The sequence below is a fragment of the Malaclemys terrapin genome, chromosome 19 (assembly GCF_027887155.1).
Source record: "Malaclemys terrapin pileata isolate rMalTer1 chromosome 19, rMalTer1.hap1, whole genome shotgun sequence".
Classification (NCBI taxonomy): Eukaryota; Metazoa; Chordata; order Testudines; family Emydidae; genus Malaclemys; species Malaclemys terrapin.
This window is the reverse complement of record NC_071523.1, coordinates 6,827,833-6,850,658: the sequence shown is the minus strand read 5'-3', so window position 1 is coordinate 6,850,658 and position 22,826 is coordinate 6,827,833. Positions and strand designations below refer to the sequence as shown.

At 47.0% G+C, this 22,826-nt stretch overlaps 1 protein-coding gene across 1 annotated transcript in view; it reads right to left on the bottom strand.

The window, feature by feature from the left end:
* Positions 1 to 957: 957 nt before the first annotated feature.
* ACTL8 (actin like 8) overlaps positions 958 to 22,826 on the bottom strand; it is a 78,495-nt gene continuing 56,626 nt past the window's right edge. The window contains exons 2-3 of the mRNA XM_054009475.1: positions 3,250 to 3,625; positions 958 to 2,379 (exon numbers count right to left, since the gene is read on the bottom strand). Coding sequence (XP_053865450.1) covers positions 1,615 to 2,379; positions 3,250 to 3,615 — 1,131 coding nt within the window. The 5' untranslated portion in view covers positions 3,616 to 3,625 and the 3' untranslated portion in view covers positions 958 to 1,614. The remainder of the gene's footprint in view (positions 2,380 to 3,249; positions 3,626 to 22,826) is intronic.

Genomic DNA, 22,826 nt, shown 5'->3' with positions numbered 1-22,826 from the left:
CCCCCCAACACTTGTAATTGCACCCCTACAGGGTGCTCTGAAGCTGCCCATGTGCCTTGAGAGGTATTTCAATTGAGGAATGGAGCAGATTAGGAACCTAAAGATTGAAGTGGGACACCACTGACAAGCCCAGCCTTCAGGCAGGGTTTTGAAAATGGGTAGCTTGAGTTAGTTTTAATCCAGATTTAGGTGCTTAAGGCCAGGTCTACACACTTACTTTGGTATGACGACTACATTGCTCAGGTGGTGTGAAGACTCCTCACCCAAGCGACAGTGCCAAGATTGGCATAACTGTCTACATAGGGGGTTGGTGGCACGAGAGAGTTTCTCCTGCCAACATAGCTACTGCCTCTCATGGCGGTGGAGTTGAGCTGATGGGAGAGCTCTTTCTGGTCAGCTTAGAGCATCTTCACCAGAAGCATTACAGTGGCACAGATGCACCAGTGCCGATGCAGGTTGGTAGTGTAGACCTGCCCTTAGTGTTGGTTTTCCAGAAGTGTAGAGCATGCAATGGCTCCCATTGCTGTCAGTCACTGGCGGCTCAGCACCTCTGAAAAAACCCAGCTGCTGTTTAATCATGTAGCTTTGTGACTCAAGTCTCAGGTCACTGACTGTTCCAACACCATAGGAAGTTGATGTTTCCTTAAATCAGGCAGGAGTTGTCAGGACAAGCAGCCCCCAGTAGTCTGCTACTGCAGCCCCAGATCTGCCACCAATGACTCATTGCAATGTCAGAAATCATTTAGTCCCTGCCCCACTTCCAGGAGGCTGGAAAAGGAGTAGGTATCCCTGTTAAAGGGGTAACATTTGATCCTTGAACAAAAGGAGTTTTTCTGAAAAGCAGAGACCTCTAGGGTGTTGTCCAAATCCCTTCCCATCAGGTTGCCGAAGAAACTCAGTCAGTCCTGCAAAGCACTTCACATCTTTAATTTTTAAATTTCCCCTTATCACAAGACTATCATTGCATGTTACAATTCTCCACTTTGGGAAGATTTAAGCATTTGTATTGTCATTAAGACAATGTACAGCGATCTTCAGATTAGCATTAGAAGACAGCAGCTTGCTCATGTAGCCTGGAGTCGCCTTTAGCCCCATGGCTATTTGGCAGTACAGTTGGGTGGGGAAAAAAAAAGCAAACAGGCCCCTTAATTCCTGCTGTTACAACAGGAAGACAAGCGGCAATTAACATTTGCACTTGCCAGCCCCTGAAGAGGAGTTATGGAATAATTACTCACTCTTTAGATGAGTGACCTTGAATACATCTTGCACCAATCTCATCTCTAGCCCTGAGAATCTGACAGTACAACAAGGAAGAGGGAGGAGAGTGCAGTAGTCAGCAACAGACCCATAGCCTCACATTAACGTGGTTTTACCTCTGAACCTTGTGATGAGTCACTAGTGAGGGGTTTAGCACATTTTTACAGGTGATCACTGCATTAAGTTATGTGATGGGACTGGTTTGCTTTAGACCTATCCAAACTAATCTGAAATAGGATATGTTAAGCATACAGACAACCCTTGGAAGAGCTAGGAACAGCTTTGGAAGGAATACTTCCATAAAGGAACACAGTCCATTGCCCAGCCACATTTGACACTTCCATTGTGCTACAGGATTCAGAAGCATTTCCTGTGAACAATGGATGGACCAGCCTCGTCGTATTCCTGCTTGCTGATCCACATCTGCTGGAAGGTGGAGAGAGAAGCCAGAATGGAGCCGCCAATCCAGACTGAGAATTTGCGCTCCACTGGGGCAATGATCTTGATCTTCATGGTGCTGGGGGCCAGGGCAGCGATTTCCTTCTGCATGCGGTCGGCGATGCCGCCATACATGGTGCTGCCACCGGACAGCACCGTGTTGGCATAGAGGTCCTTTCGGATATCGATGTCACACTTCATGACTGAGTTGAAGGTGCTCTCGTGAATGCCGCAGGACTCCATGCCCAGGAAGGAGGGCTGGAAGAGGGCCTCTGGGCACCTGAACCGCTCATTCCCAATGGTGATCACCTGCCCGTCAGGGAGCTCATAACTTTTCTCCAAAGAGGCAGATGTAGCAGCTGCAGCCATCTCTTGCTCAAACTCCAAGGCAACGTAGCACAGCTTCTCCTTGATATCACGCACGATCTCCCTCTCGGCTGTGGTGGTGAAGCTGTAGCCCCGCTCGGTCAGGATCTTCATGAGGTAGTCGGTCAGGTCACGCCCGGCCAAGTCCAATCGCAGGATGGCATGAGGCAGTGCGTAGCCTTCATAGATGGGCACAGCGTGGGTCACCCCATCACCAGAGTCCATCACGATGCCAGTGGTACGTCCAGAGGCATACAAGGCCAGTACAGCCTGGATGGCCACATACATGGTAGGGCAGTTGAAGGTCTCAAACATGATCTAGGAGAGAGGAGACATTTTTACCATACTGCAAGGATCAGCTGTCCACGCTTGCAACCAAATGCTGATTCCTGAATCTGTAGCTAACCAGGGCTAGACCCAGACAACACCATGATTAGACTATTCTGGGCTCAAGCATCAAAACCCAGGTCTTCCCCTGTGAGCTAGAGGGACTTCTGCTGTGAACAGTATGCAGGTGTAATCTTGTAGCAGCACAAGAGACACCACACAGGCAGCCAGATACTATGCTGATGGGCAACTAGAGCAGCTCAAAGACACCTTTGGCATGAAAGTTTGTCCAGAAGACTCAACTCTGTATGTTAAATTTTAGCCCCCCTCCACCTCACCAGTCCTCTTCTCCCCTCCCCTGTCCTTTTAGAAATTCAACTGGTAGAGGAAAAAAGTGACAATTTCTGAAGTAGTGTGTTTCACTAGAGATAAGCTCTTGCAGAGTTCAAACAGACCAGAGATGTTTGACATGTCTCATGAAGCAACAGAGGGTCCTGTGGCACCTTATAGGCTAACAGATGTATAGGAGCATAAGCTTTCATGGGTGAATACCACGAAAGCTTATGCTCCAATAAGTCTATAAGGTGCCACAGGACTGTTGCTTTTTACAGATCCAGACTAACACGGCTACCCCTCTGATACAGGTCTCATGAAGTGCTGTTTGACTGGTTCCCTGGGAGACCTTAAAACCTGGACACTCAGCATCAGACAAAAATTGAGACAGCCAAGAGACTTCGAAGCAGAAGTTTCGTGACAGGGCTGCCATAAAACATCAGGGAAGCAAGGGGTAGAGCACCAAGACACATTTAATTCAGCTGTACGATATGCACAGCAGATCTACACATAGTTGCAATACTGCACCTGGGTCATCTTCTCTCTGTTGGCCTTGGGGTTCAGGGGAGCTTCTGTCAGGAGGACAGGGTGCTCCTCTGGGGCAACACGGAGCTCGTTGTAGAAGGTGTGGTGCCACACTTTCTCCATGTCATCCCAGTTGGTGACAATGCCATGTTCAATAGGGTACTTCAGGGTCAGGATGCCTCTCTTGCTCTGGGCCTCATCACCAACATAACTGTCCTTCTGCCCCATCCCAACCATGACCCCTTGGTGCCTTGGGCGTCCGACGATGGATGGAAACACTGCACGAGGGGCGTCATCTCCAGCAAAGCCAGCTTTGCACATCCCAGAGCCATTATCAATGATGAGAGCAGCAATTTCTTCTTCGGCCATTTTGGTTTGTCTGAATAAGGAGATGGAGAAAGGCCAAGCTTTTAGGTAAAAGGCAAGTCAACTTCTCCTGCTGAGGGAGCATCTCAGGGCATTGGAAGCTAGTAGTTGGTTTAAATATATGCATATCATACAGAGATACTTGGATAATGATTGACTGTAGGTGTGATTGTCTCTCATGAGGCACTTAAGGGTCCCAATGTAGAAAAAAAACCACACCCCCCACAGACTAAGGGGAGACTTCAGAAGCTGGGACTGGGAATTTTTGGCAAGGACGTCATACCTACCAGTGTTTGAGGACTGCTAAACACTTAAGCTCTTTCCAAGGCCTCTTTGGCCAGCTACAGGAGTAGTGACAAGCAAGATATGGAGGTGAAGTGCCACTCCTCACCCTCCCTTCTTAAGGAAGGGCCTGTTGAATTAAAAGCCAAGTGTGAGTTAAAGCTATTCTCCCCTCCAGCTAGCCTGGGCAGGTTGAGTTCATTCAGGACTGAATTATTTCTGTGTGTGTGTGTGTGTGTGTGTGTGTGTGTGTGTGTGTGTGTGTGTGTGTGTGTGTGTGTGTGTGTGGAGGGGGGAAAAAAGGGTGTCTTGTAATTCATGCAGTTCAAAACCCCACATCCTTGAGTGTCTTGGGTTTTTAGCCTTGGAAGCTACCAATGTGGTGGGGACCATGTGTTGGCTTAGCCCTGGCCTTTTAACATCTGGCCAGTGAGAAAGGAATGATACGGCAGGAGCCACGTTTGGTTTTCTAGAGCTCAGCACAGACACTCATTGGGGGGGGGGGGGAAGGAGTGGAGTTTCTACTTTGAAGCCCAGATTTCATAAGGCAAGAGCCCCACACTGTGTGTGGAGCTCTTAGAAAGTCAGGCCCATGCGGTGACAAACTACATAGTCTGCAGCATGAGGTGCCAACATCCCATTTTGGCCTGAGTGTGACAAATGGGCTTTGCCAGCAAGAGGAGAGCAGGAAGCATTGCCCTGCAATGAGAAGACAAGTACGGTTCAACCTACAAATCCTTTGTTTTTGTAGAAAGGAGGAGAGGCAGCTACCGTGGAAAGCTAAGTGAGCCACAGTCCGAATCCAACAGCATCGGAAGGGTTTACTTTCAGCTCTACACCAAACGATCAGGTCAATAGGCCAAGTACACAAGCCAGAGAAAACTTACTTAGTTTTCAGTCAAACAAGCAGGTGGCTTCCTATCACCACCAGCTTTTTCATGCAGAAGGCTTTAGTTGTAGCCTGACCTTAAAAAGGTCTCCCTCCACCCAAGCCCACTCCTTAGTTTGCTGTAATGAATGGATTTCTATTTAGCCTTTTGTCTGAATTATTCTTCCTAACCATCTGTCCCAAAGTGCTCTCATGGTAGGTGACCAAACTGAGCTGCAATAGCATTAGGGAGGAAGGGTGGGGTCTTAGTGCAAGACCCATGGATTCTGGAGATGGTACCTTGAGCCTTTGAGGGCCATTCTATGTAGGGTCTGGATGCGAGAGCAAGTGTCGCACCCTCTCCACAAACAAGTGTGTGATGATGTATTGCAGGTCTTTCTTCCAACCCTAACACATTATGGTGGGGACATCAGGCTGACCAAGACTAGTCTGCTTATTGGAGTCCTGTCAATTCACTGATTTTTCCCCAGTTTGAGGAGGGGGAAGGGGGATGGCCTTCTCCCCAATACACACCTCCTGAGAATTGTGTAAAGGAGACAAACATGTGAACACTTATCCAGAACTCCTCCCTCTAATGAGCTTTGGAAGACTAGTGTACTTCCTGGAGGTAGCTGGGCTGAAGTACTACAAGGCAAGGCATCAAATGAGTTACCTAGGTTCCTGCCAGTGGACATCATGCTGTTGATGCTAGACAATATATAACTACTCCTACAGGAAGTCCTTGAAGCTATACACCTTTGCTTTTAGTTACCTAGTCCACAAGATTCCAGCTAAGTTTATGCTGAATTTACTGCTTTGTCCAGTTTATATTACACCAACTGGGTTACTGCACTGCAAACAAGCTGTAGATTTGTTCTTCCTGCTTCAGAGATCTTAGAGTTACCCAGTTCATGCCTTAAGGAATAGGCTGAATACCGAGTTAGCGATTTAACGCCAAGTTCATTCCTAACCCAGAGACAGTTTTCAAGTCACAAGACCTATTGAAAGACCAGTCCTTGTTGTGTAGCCTGCCATTCTGCAGTCCTAGAATCCCAGCATCTAAGTTTCCCAATTAAACCAGATGTGGTTGATGCCAGATTAACAAACCAGAAGGAGAATGTGGTAGTGTTTAGGTTCTTTGTAGCAGAAGTTGCCCAATGATCTGAGATGGTCTCTTGACTCTACCAAGGCAATCATGAAAGCTTTGCTATCTAGTATCTTCTACAGGCAAAGCCTTCAGAAGATCTTGGCATCGCCACCTGTCTACTGGTTGTTCCATTCACACAAGCTAAGTGTTTGGAAGTATGAAGTTTATCAAATACCAAAATAAAAGATACATCTTCCATGCACTTGGATGCCAAATGCACTGGCTTTTCTTGATAACCTACTGAAGAGTATAGTGCTGGAGATGGCAGAGTGTGAACCAAGCAGGCTGCATTTGAGAGAGTAACTGAATATGCAACTCTAGCTGTGTTAGTTTCTAGTCTGATACTGCAGTTGTGTAGTTATCTAATAGATGCCATGTGCTCTCTCATTATGTCCTTAAGTACTTTGTAGGTAAAATGCAGAAATGTTTTTATTGGGGTTAGTGTGCAGTGTACTTTTTGGCCAGCATATGCGTCATCAGCATTTGCTTAAGGGGGTTATGGTAATACACTGGATGCTCCAGCTATAGTGTAGCTGTCAAGGCTACTGGTAGAAGTGTGCCATGAATGGCATTGTGACCATGGGTCCTGATGCTTGTATGGAAGAGATTTACTAGGTGGGACTTCTCCTGCTAGCCCTTCTCAGGAAGATGGTGTGCTGGAGTCACAAGCAGGTTTGGTGATCTGCAGAGGTGCTTGCTTAAGGCTGCTAGGTTAGGCACGTGCCCAACAGCCAAGCCTGCACCAGGGCAAGATCAGTAACCTGGGATCAATAGATGGGGCAGCTACTGGTCAGGTCAGGAGCACAATCAGCAAGGAAGGAAGTGAGGAGGCTTTCACCAATTTCTACTCAGCCTGACCCTAGCTAGAACCAAAGAGCTGCCTGTCCATGGAGCAGTTAATATATCCCCCTTCTACATGGCAGGTGCATATTTTATACCATGGCTCTGCCAGGAGCAGATGGACTGAAATTGGGGAGCATGAATCCTATGTAGGATCTGACATGCTATTGCCAGCTTCCTAATGAACATCTGGGTTTGTTGTGTGTTGGGAAAGGGAAGTGTCGGGGAGAGGGATTTGCAGGGGAGGCCAGGCCAATAGCAGGGACCAACAAAAAATTTGCTGGAAGCAAGGAAGGGAGTAATTAAAGTTCTACCTAACCTCACTGTACCTTGGAGGTATTTTAACATTACTCTCCCTGGCAGCAGGGGATTGATTGATCGCCCCTTGGCATGCCGAAGTCCTGATTAATGTAAAGCTAACCAGTCCCTCCAAACTCTGGGGAATTAATCACTTAAATGTGGAAATTACTCACTAAACCATTCATACACGCAATAAACCAAGCCATTAAAAATTAACCGCTTGACATCCCTGCCATGTAAACATAGCTAATAAGATTCTGATGGAGGGGATGGTGGGGGGAGGGAAGACTGCCAGCTGTCCAGACTGAGCCAGGAACACAGACAAGGCTACTGAAGAAAGTAGAGTGCAGGCAAGAGCCAACTAGGTGTCTGGGGGCAGATAGTCAGTCCTCATTTGGACATTTTTGCAGACTCTGGGGCCATGTGCTCTCCTTTGGAAGGAGTTGTCAGTGGGGCCCCAAGAAGGCATATGCCATAACAAATGCTAAAAATCTGCAAACCGATCTCCACTGCTATTGTGATCAATAGCCCCCCCCCCCCCCCCAAAACATACTTGTCACAATCCATGGGTCCTACACATGCCTCATCCAGTATACTACATGTCCCAACAACTGGGTGGGTGGAGCCAGGTAGACACTATGCTCCCAGATGAGCTCACCCAGAAGGGTGACAAGACAAAAAGACCACCCTGTCACCCATGGGCAAACATGTCTCACAAAACAATCACTGTCTGACAGGTCAAAGGAGGGCAGCACAATGCCTTCAAGGGACTAATGTAGCAGTTATGAATTTAAGATCTCTACATGTCAAAGAAAGTCATGGACTCAAGACCCTGGATTATTGCCTATTACAATCTGTAACCCTCCTTCTGCCTATGACTGCAAAGGTGTTAACTGCCCACTTCACCTTGAATGGCCTCTTGCAATGTGTTCACTCCTTTGGAATAATCTATTCCACCTTGTATTAGCTTTGATGCAGAGTAGCTTTCCCAGACTTGATGGGCTTTATGCAAGTTCAAATGCTTGTCTGATGGAAGTTGGTCCAATAAGAGATTAACTCACTCACCTTGTCTCAGATGAAAAAGGTGACTGAAGTTGTGTTTAATTAGCAAAGTGGGGCAGGGAAAGCCAGCCTAGAGATATTTGAACAAGGCTGTGAAGATAAGCCCATCTCCTTCTGCAGTGGAGTTGTGAATTTGTGATTGCTTTGGAAGATGGACTGCATGACACTGAAAGATTAAATAAAATATTTAATAGTCTATGGTGCCTGTAGAACTATATTCCAAGGACCAGTATTTGCAGGGAGAAATTGGGGTTTGCAGGTTGATTACTTTCCCATTCTCTAGTGAGCCCTGGTTTTGTTGGCAGAAAGCCTCACCCCATTCAGTAGAGAGATGTGCAAATTTTGACCAAGCTATTTGGCAAAATGCAGATTTGGCAACAGCCAAAATTAATACTTCTGCCAAATTGTTTTAAATCTGAACATTCAAGCTGTTTTGATATTTTGAAGTGACAGGTTTTTTTTTTTTTTTTTGGTTTAACTTGAAGAAATGCTTGAAATCAAGACAAGAGGTTTTGATTCAAAACAAGGAAGTGATTTTTGGGTAACTGCCAGGGAGCTGAAAAATTTGGTATTCACACAGCTGTCCTCATGAGACTTTCATCCTGCCAGATCAGTCAGTCTGGGGAGACTGTTTGGAATACAGGGAACAGCAGATAGGAGGGTGCCTTCCCATACAGCTTTTTCCTAGTGTTTCGCACACACTAGAATTTGCAATATCACAGTTAAAGCTAAACCTAAAAACTCCATGCCTGGTTGTGATAGCAACAGAAAACTAACACTGCCAATTATCTGAAAAAGTATTCTAGTCATGGCCAGCTTTGCTTTCTGGTCAAGTGTTCTGACTGGTCTGGCTGGAACTTGGAAATTCTATTTCCTGGGAAGTTTCATCAAGAGATTGTGGAAAACAGATATTTGTCATACAGGCCTTTGCTAGAAGTTCACTGGGTCTACATTTTGATCACTGCAATGCAATAGTCACTGATCTCCTTGGGAGTTTCCATGGAGCCTTGAGGCTACATCTCCTCAGTGAACCTTAAGGGGCTGGATTCAGGCAAGCGGAGCCCATCCTCAGAAAGAGGGCATCCAAGCCTTTACACCAAGGCCTGTACACAGACTCTTCTAGTTGTGAAGCAGGGTGAGAGCTTCATCTCAAAGCGGAGATGCTAAAAACAGTCCTGGCTACATGGACATTTGCCAAGTCAAAATGCAGCTAGATGCTAGGTCACTGAAAGGATTCTAGTGTGGTCAATTTCTGGCATCATGGTCAGCGACCAAGCAGCTTGTATTACCTGGAATTTCTCCCTCAAACCATGAGACCAAGACTGACCAAAGGATGGCAGTGCGCTTTGCTACCACTGCCAAGAGAGAATAAGCGTCAGCAGCTGCTATGGTGTATGTGCAGGGACAGGAAGCAAGACCCCAGCAGACATTCCAGGCTAGAGGCTTTCAGAGCATGAGAAAGAAGGATGACAAAGGTTAAGTGGAGGGAGACCAGTGCATCGGTCTGCCCCTGTTCACAAGCGTTCCAGCTGTGCAAGCAATAAGATCAACTCCACTGAATTGGCTTCAGTTCCAATGTGAAGAAAGGGCTTTTTAAAATCCCTTTCCTCCCGTGATGCATCTGACACTAATCAGGGATCCAGCCCTGTGGGAATCAACAATGATTAAGGATGTTAAATATAGCAGGAGATTGCCAGGGTAAAATTAGGCACCATGCATAAAACATCACAGCTCCTCGTTAGATAGTCAAATTAGACTCTAATAGTTTGATGTTCATCTATTCACACCGGCCCTGTAATTACAGATGGACTGGCTAACCCATTCCCTGTCAATGGATATAGCTTTGATGCCTGTGCCCAGAGATGAAATCTTCCAGTCTTCAGTCTTAATTGGAACATGGCCCTCAATTTATTAGTGTTATTGCTATTAATGCAGTGTAGAACTTCAGTCAAGTTCTTAACAGTTTTACTCTACAAGCTGATCAGGAGGCCTGAAAGATACATGAGCATAGAGGAGCACCATGTAAGTGGAGGCTAATGTCATTAGATTGATTCTGTCCTTTGTCTTAGATGCCACCACTGCCTGCTGGAGGACATCACTAGAATCACATGGGCATTAGTGTCTCAGCAGGGCTACAGCCATCTCCTTTGTAGCCAATAGGAGCCTTTTGGAGACTGCTTTGAAGTGGGTGGCTTAGTCTGAGGTCACTTCACAATATACAGCCAACCACTGAGTCACAGGGAGCCCAGCCTACCAGGGAGAGATTGAACTAAGTGTGTTAACACCTTATGATCCAGCAACATTTCATTGAGTGGAAGATGCTGGTTGGTAGAGAGCTGTGGAGGTAGCTGGATCTATACTGCCTACTGGCCCCACCCCAGCTTTGAATCCAGCCTGTGGGTGCCATTTGGCAGTGGTGATGCACCCAAGTCTTGGGTGGTTTGCCAAGTGTCCTTCAACGGAGAGTCCACCCCACCTGCAGAGCGCAAGTGGGTGTGTGGGGGGGTCTCTCCCTAGAGGAACCAGGATGCATTCCAGCCATAAGCACTGGCTACACCAGTGTGTATGAACAGCAACGAGATGAAGTCACACTGCTTTGAGAATGCAGGTCACTCATTTCGGAACTGAAGCCCACTGTGGCTACAGCTTCTGGAAGCTCCAGCTACACTACCTGAGATGAACTAGCCACTGACCACATGGCAAGGACAGCCCTATTTGTTCTCTTCCTCAAGGAGAGAAAGGCATAAGGTAGAGTAGTTGCAAGGTTGTGTGGCCTCACTCCAGAAGAGGTCCTGCAAACCCTTACTACATCAATAACTGGGTCGAGTGGCTAGTCTCATGACTAGCCAGGGTCCAGGTCTGTACTTTAGAGAGTGACTAAAGCATTCTTCAAAGGATGGCACCATCTTTAGAGACTGCCAAGTTCCTGGAGACCTGGTAGCAAGAGCATCAGTGCAGGGTTCCAGGTGATTATTCAGTTCTGAGCCTTGCTCCTAGAGATATTTGCCTGTTTGGCTAGGGTAGCCCTATTTGCATGCCAGGCATTTTAGCTTTAAAAAAAAATAAATATCACTGCCTTTGCTTGGGACACAGTTAGCTTCTCTCTGCCTGTCAGTTTGCTACCAATTGACTCAGACACCCATCTCATTTTAATAAGCCAGCTAGAGTCCAGGCCTTTGCTTAAGTCATGTTTTGACTGCTGAAGTTTAAAGCAGATAATCTGACCAGGTTATGAACTTGGAGCCTCACTACAGTTTTTATGCAAAGCCATCTTACTCTGGAAGGACCCCCTCAGTCCAATTACCCTTCTACACACTAATTGGAAGCAAAGGAGATTTGGGGGGAGGGGGGAAGAGAGAATGAGATTAAGCAAGAATACAAAGCCAGCAAACTGCAGAGAACGGGGGAAAAGAAACAGTCAAAAATATAACCAGTTCCTCAAACACACCATTGAAAAGACAAATCTCAGTATAATTAATCTCATTATCTAGAAAAAAAGAGACATGGGAATGGTTTCAGTTCTTGAAAGGGCTGTCAAAATTCAGATACAGAAGGATAATCCTTTGTGAAAGGTAGAGCTTGGATAGCCACCAGAATTCAAGAGACAGTTTATGGAAGATCAGAGGATAGCAGTGGAATAGATACAGGAAGCCAGCCCACAGGGACCAATTTAACAAGGGTCTTACTTCACTGCATCTTTCCTAAGGCAGTCCAAAAATAGCCCAGAAAAGCTTACTGCACTGTGCCTGTCACTAAATCCCACCAACCTTTACACCCCACCGCTAAGGAAACAGTTCACTCCATTAAAAAAAAAAAAAAAAAAAAAAAAAAAGACACCTTCCTGCAGGAGATTCTTGTCAATCTTTAGGGCCCTCTAGGAAGTCCAAAGGAGACACAGATGGTCACCCTGGCTTTGATGGCCAAGGCAATCATGAGTGAGCATGGGGGAGGGGAAAACACCAGCACATAAGAATGGTCTGATGCAATATGGCCAATGGTCCTTCTAGCCCAGTATCCTGTCTTCAGTGACTGGTGCCAAGTTCTTCAGAGGGAATGAACAGAACAGGGCAAGTGATCCATCCCCTACCAGAAGGTAGGACTGGATAACAGAGGTTAGGGACACCCAGAGCATATGGTTGACCATTTTGGCTTATAGCCATTGAGGAACCGATCCTCCAGGTAATTTTCTTTTGAGCCCCCTTATATAGTTTTGGCCTTCACAACATCCCTTGGCAAGGAGTTCCACAGGTTGACTGCATTGTGTGAAGAGGTACATTCTTTTGTTGCTTTAGACCCAATATCTATTAATTTCATTGGCTGACTCCTAGTTTTTAGTATGAGAAGGAGTAAATAATGTGTCTAGTCTTTCCCTACACCATTCATGGTTTTATGGACCTCTCTCATATCCCAGTCACATTCTGGGATGCAATCCTGACCACTGGGGGTGGGTCACCCCTGACATCTGGGTGCCTCAATGGTTTGCTGTTGTAGCTTCCAACCTGTGCTGCTCACCAAGAGTCTGCATGTCACACCTTGGTTTTCTGACCTGCCACAGCCCTGGTCTAGCAACTCTGATTCCAGCAGCAACACACCTGTCATACCCTGGTCTCCACCAGCTTGGTTAATACTTGCAGGGTGATCAGACATGTGTTCAATATCAGTCCAGGAGAGGGCTGGGCAGTGCAGAAAGTCAGTTGCCCTGTTGTGGGGCAATATTCAACAGTTGGCTACTTGAATTGGGGTTACCAAACAGTTGTGTTTAAACATATCACTGGGTTGGTTTATATTAAAAATAAACCAAGTACAAGGAGATTAGGTTTTAAATGGAGTACAAGGTATTAGAAGTGGTTACAAGAAAAATAAAGTGCTTCTTAGTAGCAAACACAACAAGGCAGAAATCCTCACCACATGTTCAACAAGAGGGCTGACCAAGTTCACAGGTCAGGATCTCCCCTCCCCCCCCCAAAGTCAAAAGGCTGCTTCCTCTGTCTTAGACTGAGCCTGGGGTGGATTTGCCCCTCACTTTTACAGTCCACTCACCCTTTGAAAGGTATTTTGGGGGGTTAGCCCTAGATAAAGTTCATTCCAGCTGCAAGAGCAGCATGAAATCAGGTCTCTGAAACCACCTGTTTGCTAAACTGCAGGTTCATCTGTTCCTGCCCCCTTTATTGGGCATTCTTTGGCACTTGACAGGTCATTACAATCAACTTTGAGGACACCTGGTTGGAGGCATCAACTTGTCCTTTGAGGAAGAAGTTTACCCCCTCCCCAGACTCCTCTGGTAAACACATTGATAAATGCAAGCCAAAATTATGACAATTCTGAAGACATCTCATCACCTTTTATAAACAGATTGGTCCCAATCTTTAATCTCTCCTCACATGGAAGCTGTTCTAAACCACTGATTGTTGTCCTTCTCTAACTTTTTTAGTTGGAAGAGTGAAACAACCAGAACAGCACACAATATTCAAGGTATGGGCATACCTTGGATTTATATAGTGGTATTATGCTATTTTACATCCATCCTTTTCCCAATGGTTCCCTAAGTTAGCCTAACCAACAGCCCTTGCCCAAAGGGGTGGGGGGGGGAGGAGATCTTTGGGCTGAGTGTTTTACTGTTGTAAAAAACTTAAATTGCTGGGTTCCACCACTAAACAAGCAGAATCTAGCCTGGTGTGTAGATACACTGAGGGGGAAGGAGGAAGTCAATGGGAATTCTGATTACTTTGGGTCACACCCACCATAGGAGCTTTTTCATTCTGTAGGCCACCAGAATTATAGTGAAAACATAGAGGAAAGTTTTAGTCTTGTCCATAGACTAAGGGCAGGTCTACACTAAAGAGTTATATTGAGCAATGTAACTCCTGAGACAGAGTTAAGCCAACCTACCCCCGGTGTCTATAGCACTAGATCAGCAGAAGACTTTCCTTGCCAGCCTACCTGCAGAGGTGGATTAACAATACTGATGGGAGACCCCTTGCAACGCTGTAGTGAGTGTCTACAGTGGAGCAGCTGCAGCTAGGATGCTGTAGTGCTGAAAGTGTAGACAAGGCTTGGATATCTGTAGAACGACTGCTGCAAGACTTTGGATTTGCAGGTCGCACACACAAGCAGGACAGAAGCCTGGCTGTCCCAAGACACAGAAGCTCAGCCTTCCTGCCACAAACTTCCAAGTCCTTTGTTTTTACAGGCCTCCTACCCCCTAGTTCAGAGGGAGAATGTCTCTGGAATCCTGCAGTTCAGACTATTCCTGTGTACATCATGGGGTCACTTGCATCTCCTTTGCACAGGAGAGATGCTACCAAGTTCCACATCTACCTTGCACTAGCACAAGTGACCACACAAGCTTCAGGGCAGAATGGACCCAGTATCTTTCTACAGACCACCAGAATTTCATTTGCAGCAACTTCAAATTAGGCAGTGGTCTTGGCCTCTAGCATGGCCAGGAGGTCATTACCCCCATCCTATAGCACCAAGCATCAGTCTGAGCCCCGCTTCTATGCTGGATAGCAACAGTGCACCAGCAGAGCTGTTTTGGAAGAGTCCCTTCCCTAGGGAGGCAATTGGATGGTCAAAGCGCTTTTCTCCTTATGAGAACACACTGAAAATTACAGATGTCTATTTTGTGCCATTTCAACTGAAATCGTCAATTGTTTCAAGAAGGGCAGATTATAGGCTGTCAAGCAACCTGAAACTGAGCCAGCCAGGAAGCTTCATGATGTTAAGCCCCTGAAAACTAGTCAGCAGAATTAAAACCGCACACGAATAGCCTGTATTTCTCCTCACATCCCCCTTGGCGATAGCTTGACAATAGCTGCAGAGAACAAGATCGAAAGAAAGGGAGTATTCTTCAGATGCCACTACTCCTGCTTAACACCGATTCACCTGCCACCTCAATACAGGGCACTTCTCCCCATCCTGCTTTAGGGGTAGGCTGGGCCACTGGTCATTCTGGAAAGGACAGCTGTCCATTTGGGCAATAGAGGATGCACAACAGTGACCCGAAAGAGGCAGGAGTGCTGTGTCTTTAGCCCTAGAGGTAGCAGTCCAAGAGCCAGTTGCTAAGGGAAGGCTTGGTGAGCAGCTACAGAAAGCCTGTAAGAACTGGGATCAGGGGCAAGAGACTGGCCTAGAGTGGTGATTCTCAACCAGGGGTATGTGTACCCCAGGGATATGCAGAGGTCTTCTGTGGGTACATCAATTCATCTGGAATTTGCCCAGTTTTACAACAGGCTACATAAAAAGCACAAGTAAAATATCATACAAACAGTTACTTGTTTATACTGCTCTACACTGAAATGTGACTACATTATATTCCAATTGATTTATTCCATAATTATATGGTAAAATGAGAAAGTCAGCAATTTTTCAGTAATCATGTGCTGTCATGCTTGTCTTTTTAGGTCTGATTTTGTAAACAGTTTAAGTGAGGTGAAACTTGGGGTATGCAAGACAAATCAGACTCCTGAACAGGGGACAGTCGTCTGGAAAGGTTGAGTGCCACTGGCCTAGAACAGCCATGCCCAAGCTGAGAAGCTGTGCAGTGTTGCAGGCCTGGGAGAGACCTCGGTTAGTGTGGGACAATATTTGTGGGATTAGCATAAGTAGCTAAACAATCTGTTCAAGCCTTGTATTTAGCAGTGATGCTAACTAGCAGTTAGTTTCCCCAGACCTGAAGAAGAACTCCGTAAGCAGAAAAGTTTGACCAGAAGTTGGTCCAATTTAAAACCAAAACAAAACTACTTCACCCACCATGTCTAATATCTTGGGGGCCAATACTGCTACAACATTGTACGCCACCTGGGAAGATTAAAAGTGGATATTAGTTGCTAAATATCTCCTCAGCCAGCTCTTTTAGGACTCTTGTTGCAATGTTTCACATCCCCAAGCTTTCTGCACCTGAACCATGAACTTGTTTGAAGGGAAAGCAGAGCTTGAAAGCAAGAAAATGAAAGTCATGAGACTTTGTAACCACTACCAACTTGCTTTTGGTCTGACCATGTAAGCCTAAGACAGACATGCCTCTTCTCCCCCAAGGTGTATGGGTTTGGAGACAGACTAAACCAGAGGGATTGGCTTTGCACTTTTGGACTGCCCTCTGTAGGTGAAGCTTGGAGGTTCTCTACTTTGTAGAGCGCCTCCAATGCTTGTTAGGCTATTTACATTCAGTCTTTCCTGCGGCCCTAGTAGAGGATCCTTGAGACTTTATTGGAGACCCACTTGAGTCTAGTGATGAGCTGGTGTAACTGAAGATTTGCATCTTGGGCACTAAATGGCTGCCTCCCTCTCCACTCAAATGCCAAGTCTATTGGGGAGCAACAAAGTACATCTAGGGGGCAAGTCTGCCCCACCTGCCAAGCATTCTATTCTAATGAGCCCTGAGGCTCTAGGGAGAGCCAATGGTTAATAGGAACCATCTCATGTATGTGGTGTAATTCACGACACCCTTCGGCTTGGTGGCGGTTCCGGCCTAGACTGTAGGCAGAGAATCATGATTCAAGAGGATAGAGGCCAACTAGCTTGGACAAGTGAGAATTTGCTTTATCAGCAGGGGCAAAAGCAGCATTTTAGAGTCAGCCCCAAAGCTGATCTTTCCCGACCCAGTTGGGAGACTGCTCTCGTTTCTGTAAGAGCTCATTAGACATGGCCAAGAGCCCACTGCTGAGATGGCACCGGTGCCCTGCCCTGGAGCCAGCTACATTATACAGTGCTGGGCTCGATCTGCAAGAAGGCAGCCTTAATTCTGTGTGAATAATGGGAAGTGGGTTTTTTAGCAAGTCTGCAGTTCACTTAAGTGAGGGAGGAGAGATGCCCATGCCACCTGCATGCTAATCAGATTAGTACACCACTCGCCCTGCTGGGAGGGAAGGAGAACGAACACCCAGGAGTCTAGCAACTTGTTGGAAGACAGCATCAATCTGTGTTAAGGGGCAGCTGTCACAAGAGGCAGCTGTTCAGGAATGCAGCTGGAAGCACTGCCCTCCCCACTCCCTAGCGTGCCCCCAAATGCATTGTGTACTTACGCCGGCTGAATCTAGATTCAGCCCATGTGTGCTGTAAGCCAGCACATTTGATGAGACACTTCCTCCAACATCGCTAGTTCGATTTATAGAGTGCCACCGGGCCAGAGCAAGACGCAACTGAGGAGATTCTTCCTTTGACGAAATAGGCTGAACTATCCTCCAAAATCCCAGCGATCAGGTGTCAATATCACAGTGCTGATTTTTAAGATCGCTCTGTGGCTCAGGAGAATAAAGACCAAAAAACCACACTCCCAACATTCACTGAAACTCAGCATTCTGCTGAGGAACTAGAGTAGGGTGACTAGATGTCCCGATTTTATAGGAACAGTCCCGATTTTTTGGTCTTATATAGGTTCCTATTACCCCCCACCCTGATTTTTCACACTTGCTGTCTGGTCACCTTAAGCTAGAGAGAATGGTGGCGGAACCCATCCAGTGGGTTCTGCTGACATCAAGCTACAAGTTTGGAGCTCAGAACCCAGCCACAGGATGGAATGTCTTAGATGCAGTTCAAGGCAGCCTGGATCTCTTCCTCAGACAGGAGTCTCCCATTGTTAGCAGCACAACTGTGTTTGGAGTAACTGAGGGACTGCAATTCCTCAGGACAAGTGGTGAGCATAAGTAATTCAGATACTTGTATAATAGACAGAATTTGTTGTGTCAGATCATTGCTTTGAGGACAATTGCTGCACCAGTTAGAGGCAGCATCTTAGACTAAGGTTCTTTCTTGTGTTAGAGATTTCAAAGCATAGGCGTGGGTGTCCTTACATAGGCAGACCATTAGAGGACTGGGGAGACTGGAAATCAAAGCCCTGTGTTTATCTACATGGATATTGGAGGGGCATTTAAGGTCTACAGGCCCAACATTCCCAAGACAAGACATCTCATAGCAGTGTCTGAGCTCTTTAGTTAGTCTGCAGGGCAAGGGAAGGGAGGGTATTTTCAATCAATTGGGCAGTCAGACTAGCTGTTCTACAGTCCCCTTGGGATCCAAGCAGGGTCAGGTCAGGAATTCAATTCAAGAACTCAGGGCTTTGGGAAATGCTGTTGACAGTTTAAAGCTGCCATCTTCCCTTTGTAAGAACTGAGTTATTTGGCAGGAGGCAGTTTGCTGTTGGAGGTGAAGTTTTATGCCCTATCTGGAGAGGTCTGGCCTTCAGTGCAGGCTCTCTAAGGAGCAGCAGTGCCACTAGGGTCACCTAGACCAGAGTGATTTGGTTCTGCCTACCCAACGGTAGCCTCTCTTCACAAAATCCACTAGCTTACTGTATCCCAAACAGTGGCTGAGTTAATGGTCCAATGGTGCCATCAGCAGGTGGGAATCGAACCTGGGGCTTCTGGTGCTAGATACATTGAGCCTCCACTGCACGAGCTAAAAGCTCTATGGCTCTTAGCTACAGCTGTAGAGCAGACTCATTGCCAAATGGTCTGTGCCACTAGATGGGACAGACACCACACCCACGTGGCGTGTGGGTTACACCTGCAGTAACCCAGCCTACAGGAAAGGCTCTTCCCATGAGGGCTGGTAGAACATTTGACGCCAATAGCTTTGTCCAGAGATTCCGATGGGAAGTGTCGATTTGACAGAAAGGGTTTGTAGCCAACACCATGAAGGTTTTGACCAACCAGTTTTTGAAGTGATGAGGAGAGACTTGTTCCCAGGAGGAACTTCAGTGAAGACAAGGGAGGTTTTCAAACCAGCTCTTCCTCACTCCTGTTCCAGGGGGTTCCAGCCCTGAACCCCAAGAGACAGCCCTTCCTAGATGCTAGGATTTGGTCTGACTGTCAGAATTTTATCTTACTAAGCTCTTGGCCTCAGCAGGCCTGTGAAGCTCACTCCTGCTTGTGATCAACTGTCACCAGCAATGCTGACTCTGTGGGTGCTCAGTACCCAAGTGCCTCCTGCCTGCCAGTGGTCCTGTGATCAGCACCTCCCGCTGCAATCACCTGTTCCACAGCATGCAGGAGGCACGGGGGGGGAAGAAGAGGGATGAATGAGGGCCAGGCATGCTCAGGGGAGGGGGTCAGAATGGGGCAGGGGGAGGAAGAAGCAAGGCAGGGCCTGGGTAGAGCCAGGGGGAACAACCCCTGGCACATAAGAAACTTGATATGTATGCCTGGGACTTGAGTCCCTTCACCTTCCTTGCTTCCTGCATGATGCCATTTGTGTGGTTGCTGGGACCCATGCCACAAGCCATCTGCTCAAGGGTCACCCCCGAAGGGGCTGCAGTGATACTGGCCACCTCTACAAAAATGAGGACTCCTTGTTTTTGTGGATACAGAACTAACGGGGCTTGGATACTGGACTACTTCTGACATTGCAAACCTATAGAGCACATGGGAGTAAGATTGCAATGCCATTGGTAGAGCCCCCCCCCCCCCCAAAAAACAGCTCATAGCAAAGCATGGAGTGGGGGGTGGGGGAGAAGAGACCAAGGACTCTCACCAGGTTTTCCTACAAGCTGGGAGACTGCCTGGCCACACGATTCTTGGCATTCGCTATCCCAGTGGGAGTGAGCCTGACAAGAGCCTAATCCCCATTATGAATGTAATCGTCTAAGAGCCCTGCCCCACTGAATGTCTGGGGATTGTGTGTCCCAGGTCCAACTTGAAGAGTGACAATAACCAATTGACTCTTATTAAAACGCCAATAATGGCTGGGAGATTGCAGCTTTGATAAGTGCAGCTGAGGTCAACTGCATTAGGAAAAGTGTAATTAGACTAATAAATTCCTGGCAGTTTTTTTTTTTTTTTTAAACTCTCTCAAGGGGAGGGAGCAACTTACTGCCTCATTGCTTATGGAAGCCACAGATCCCAGGCACCAGCAGCCGGCTGAGAAAACACTCTGGTGGATTTTACACTCATGTTAAGTTTGACATAAGCATGTGTTTGTCAGGGAGGGGAGGTCTTTAGCACTTAGGAAAGCAACAGTACTAGTGGGCAAGTCCAGCGGGGTGCGGTGTTTATTGCTAGATTCTAGAAGATGGTTAACAGGGACACAGCTTCATCTGCTCCTGCCTGGCCTAATTTGCCATTAGCTGTGGCTTGAAAAGCAACTCTGGTTCATGCATAATGCAGAGAAGGCTGAACCCCCCTGCAAGGGCCAGCTCTTGCATGGAAATCAAATATTCCTGATTAAAACAATTCTATTTACTGATCCCTACTGCATGCTTTCCAGCCTACTGGCTGCCTCCTCTTGCATCACCACCTTCCAGCTGCAACAGCAGGAAAACTACTTCCTTGATGAGTCAGGAGTGGATCACAGGTCATGACTCCATCCCAGCAGTGGGCAGCAGAGTGGTTTTAACGAGATGTGTGCCTGAGGCAAGGTTTGGGATAGTGGTATTGATTGCATCGCTTAATATTTCATAAGCATCTGCTGGTGAAGTGCTCACCCCCATGCCTCTCAGGAGTTCTGAGTGAGTTTTCCACAGAGTGTTTTCTGCAACCTTCACCCAACTCCACTCCCGGGCAGCCTGGTCTATACAAGTTTTTAATACTACAGTGATGAGAACAGTATTGAACATCTACAGCAGCATATTAAGCATTAGGACTTAATTGGCCACATGCTTTGTTCTCTCCTTGGGAGAAGCGTCTGGTTTTGGAAGCCTGTGGTTTTAAATAGAAATGTGTTTGAGCCTTCGTGCAGCCCTTTACCAGGAAGGGAGAGTGGGTGTATGCCCAGAAGTCCAGCTTTTGGAAACAATGAAGCCTGATTAAAACAGCTGCTTAATATCCCACTGCAGTGACTAGGAAGCTCTTCCCCTCAGTTTTAAGTATTCAAAGCAAAGAATCTTGCACTGTGTCCTATTTAGCTGTACTTGCACTCTGGCCAAACCTCTACCAGATTAAGGTGCAATACAGCAGAGATGTTCATGGCAAAGGTGACTGATGTAACCCCTGTTGAAGATTTGCTGTCACCTGAAATATTTTGGTGGAGACCAGATCTCAAGCATACTCTAGCTCAACTTCGTGTTCACATTGATGCAGGGAATCCTGGGTGAAGGTACAGCTGGGGTTATGCAGGAAGTGGTCCTGGAGTAGGAACTAGATCCCCTCTTTTTGCTGAGCAGAGATTTTGGTGGTTAAGGGAGAGGACACTCCAAATCCTGTAGGCCAACTTGGCTGCAAACTCATGCAAGCACATAGACAGCTCCCAGCTCTTAAACAGTCCCCCCCACCACAGAAGGGATGTGGAGAAATTGGAGAGAGTCCAGCGGAGGGCAACAAAAATGATCAGGGGGCTGGAGCACATGAGTTATGAGGAGAGGCTGAGGGAACGGGGTTGTTTAGTCTGCAGAAGAGAAGAGTGAGGGGGGATTTGATAGCAGCCCTCAACTACCTGAAGGGGGGTCCAAAGAGGATGGATCTAGACTGTTCTCAATGGTACCAGATGACAAAACAAGGAGCAATGGTCTCAAGTTGCAGTGGGGGAGGTCTAGGTTGGATATTCGGAAACACTGTTTCACTAGGAGGGTGGTGAAGCACTGGAATGGGATACTAAGGGAGGTGGTGGAATCTCCCTCAGAGGTTTAAGGCCCGGCTTGACAAAGCCCTGGCTGAGATGATTTAGCTGGGGATTGGTCCTGCTTTGAGCAGTGGGTTGGACTAGATACCTCCTGAGGTCTCTTCCAACCCTAATAGTCTATGTTCGGTAGCCTGACTGCTTCCAAGCATAACCGGCAGTTGTGTCCCTTTGTTTATATGCTGGCACTATTGCAGAGGGTGTTCCCTTATCACAGACTGCCAGAAAGAGCTGGTTATGAAAACCCCCCTCCCCAGCCCATGTGTGTTGGGGGGGCCTGTCCTACAGCATCCTGGCATGTCTCATTGTTACCACAGTACTAGGCTCTGTGCCTCCCTGGAGCACAAGGGCCCCACTTTCCATGGCAGTTGCTGCCCTTCTCCAGGGGGCAGGCTATTTAACAGGACAGGCAAATGTCTGATTTTAAGACTTGGAGTGATATTTCTTTGCTTCAGGATGGACGAGAGGGGACAATTTTATCAGCCCCCCAGCTCAAATCTGTAACTGGCAATGTGGGAATGGGTGAGGCCCTAGACAGGATGCATCAAGACCCCAAATCTCTCAGGCTTGTCTAGCTCAGAGGAGTGAGAAGTCAATATTGTCATCCCATTTTACAGATGGGCAATTGAGCAAATGGTGGCACAAGATAACATGACTTGCCCAAGGTCAACCAGATGGCTAGTGGCAGAGCTAGGAATAAGTCCCAGTTGAGAACTCTTAGACCACACAGTGCCTCCAGGGTAGGAAGGCGTTGGAGTGGCTGCTATCTGTTTAAGGCCTTACATTTGAGATTCATTCCATGCCTTTGTCAGCAGTTTGACAACAGAAATACTCCAGAGGTTAGAGTAAGTAGCACAGCAAGACTGAACAAGTGAAGGAGTGGGAGTCTGAGTGAATGGGTCTTGTCCATGAATGCTCTGAATATCAGACAATCCTATTTAGTCCTCCCTAGATCTAGAGCAGAGAAAATTGCTTTACAGAGACACTGGAAATCAGTCTCATCAAGTGCACCATGCAGTGTTTTTAGCCAGGGCACAGGAACCAGACCATGAAATTGACTGGCTGCAGACTGGTCTTGTTTGTCAGCATGGACAAGGAAACATGTAGTTGAACAGCTTAAAGGGGTGAGACGTTGAACACCCACGTCCAATTTAATGCTTCAAATAT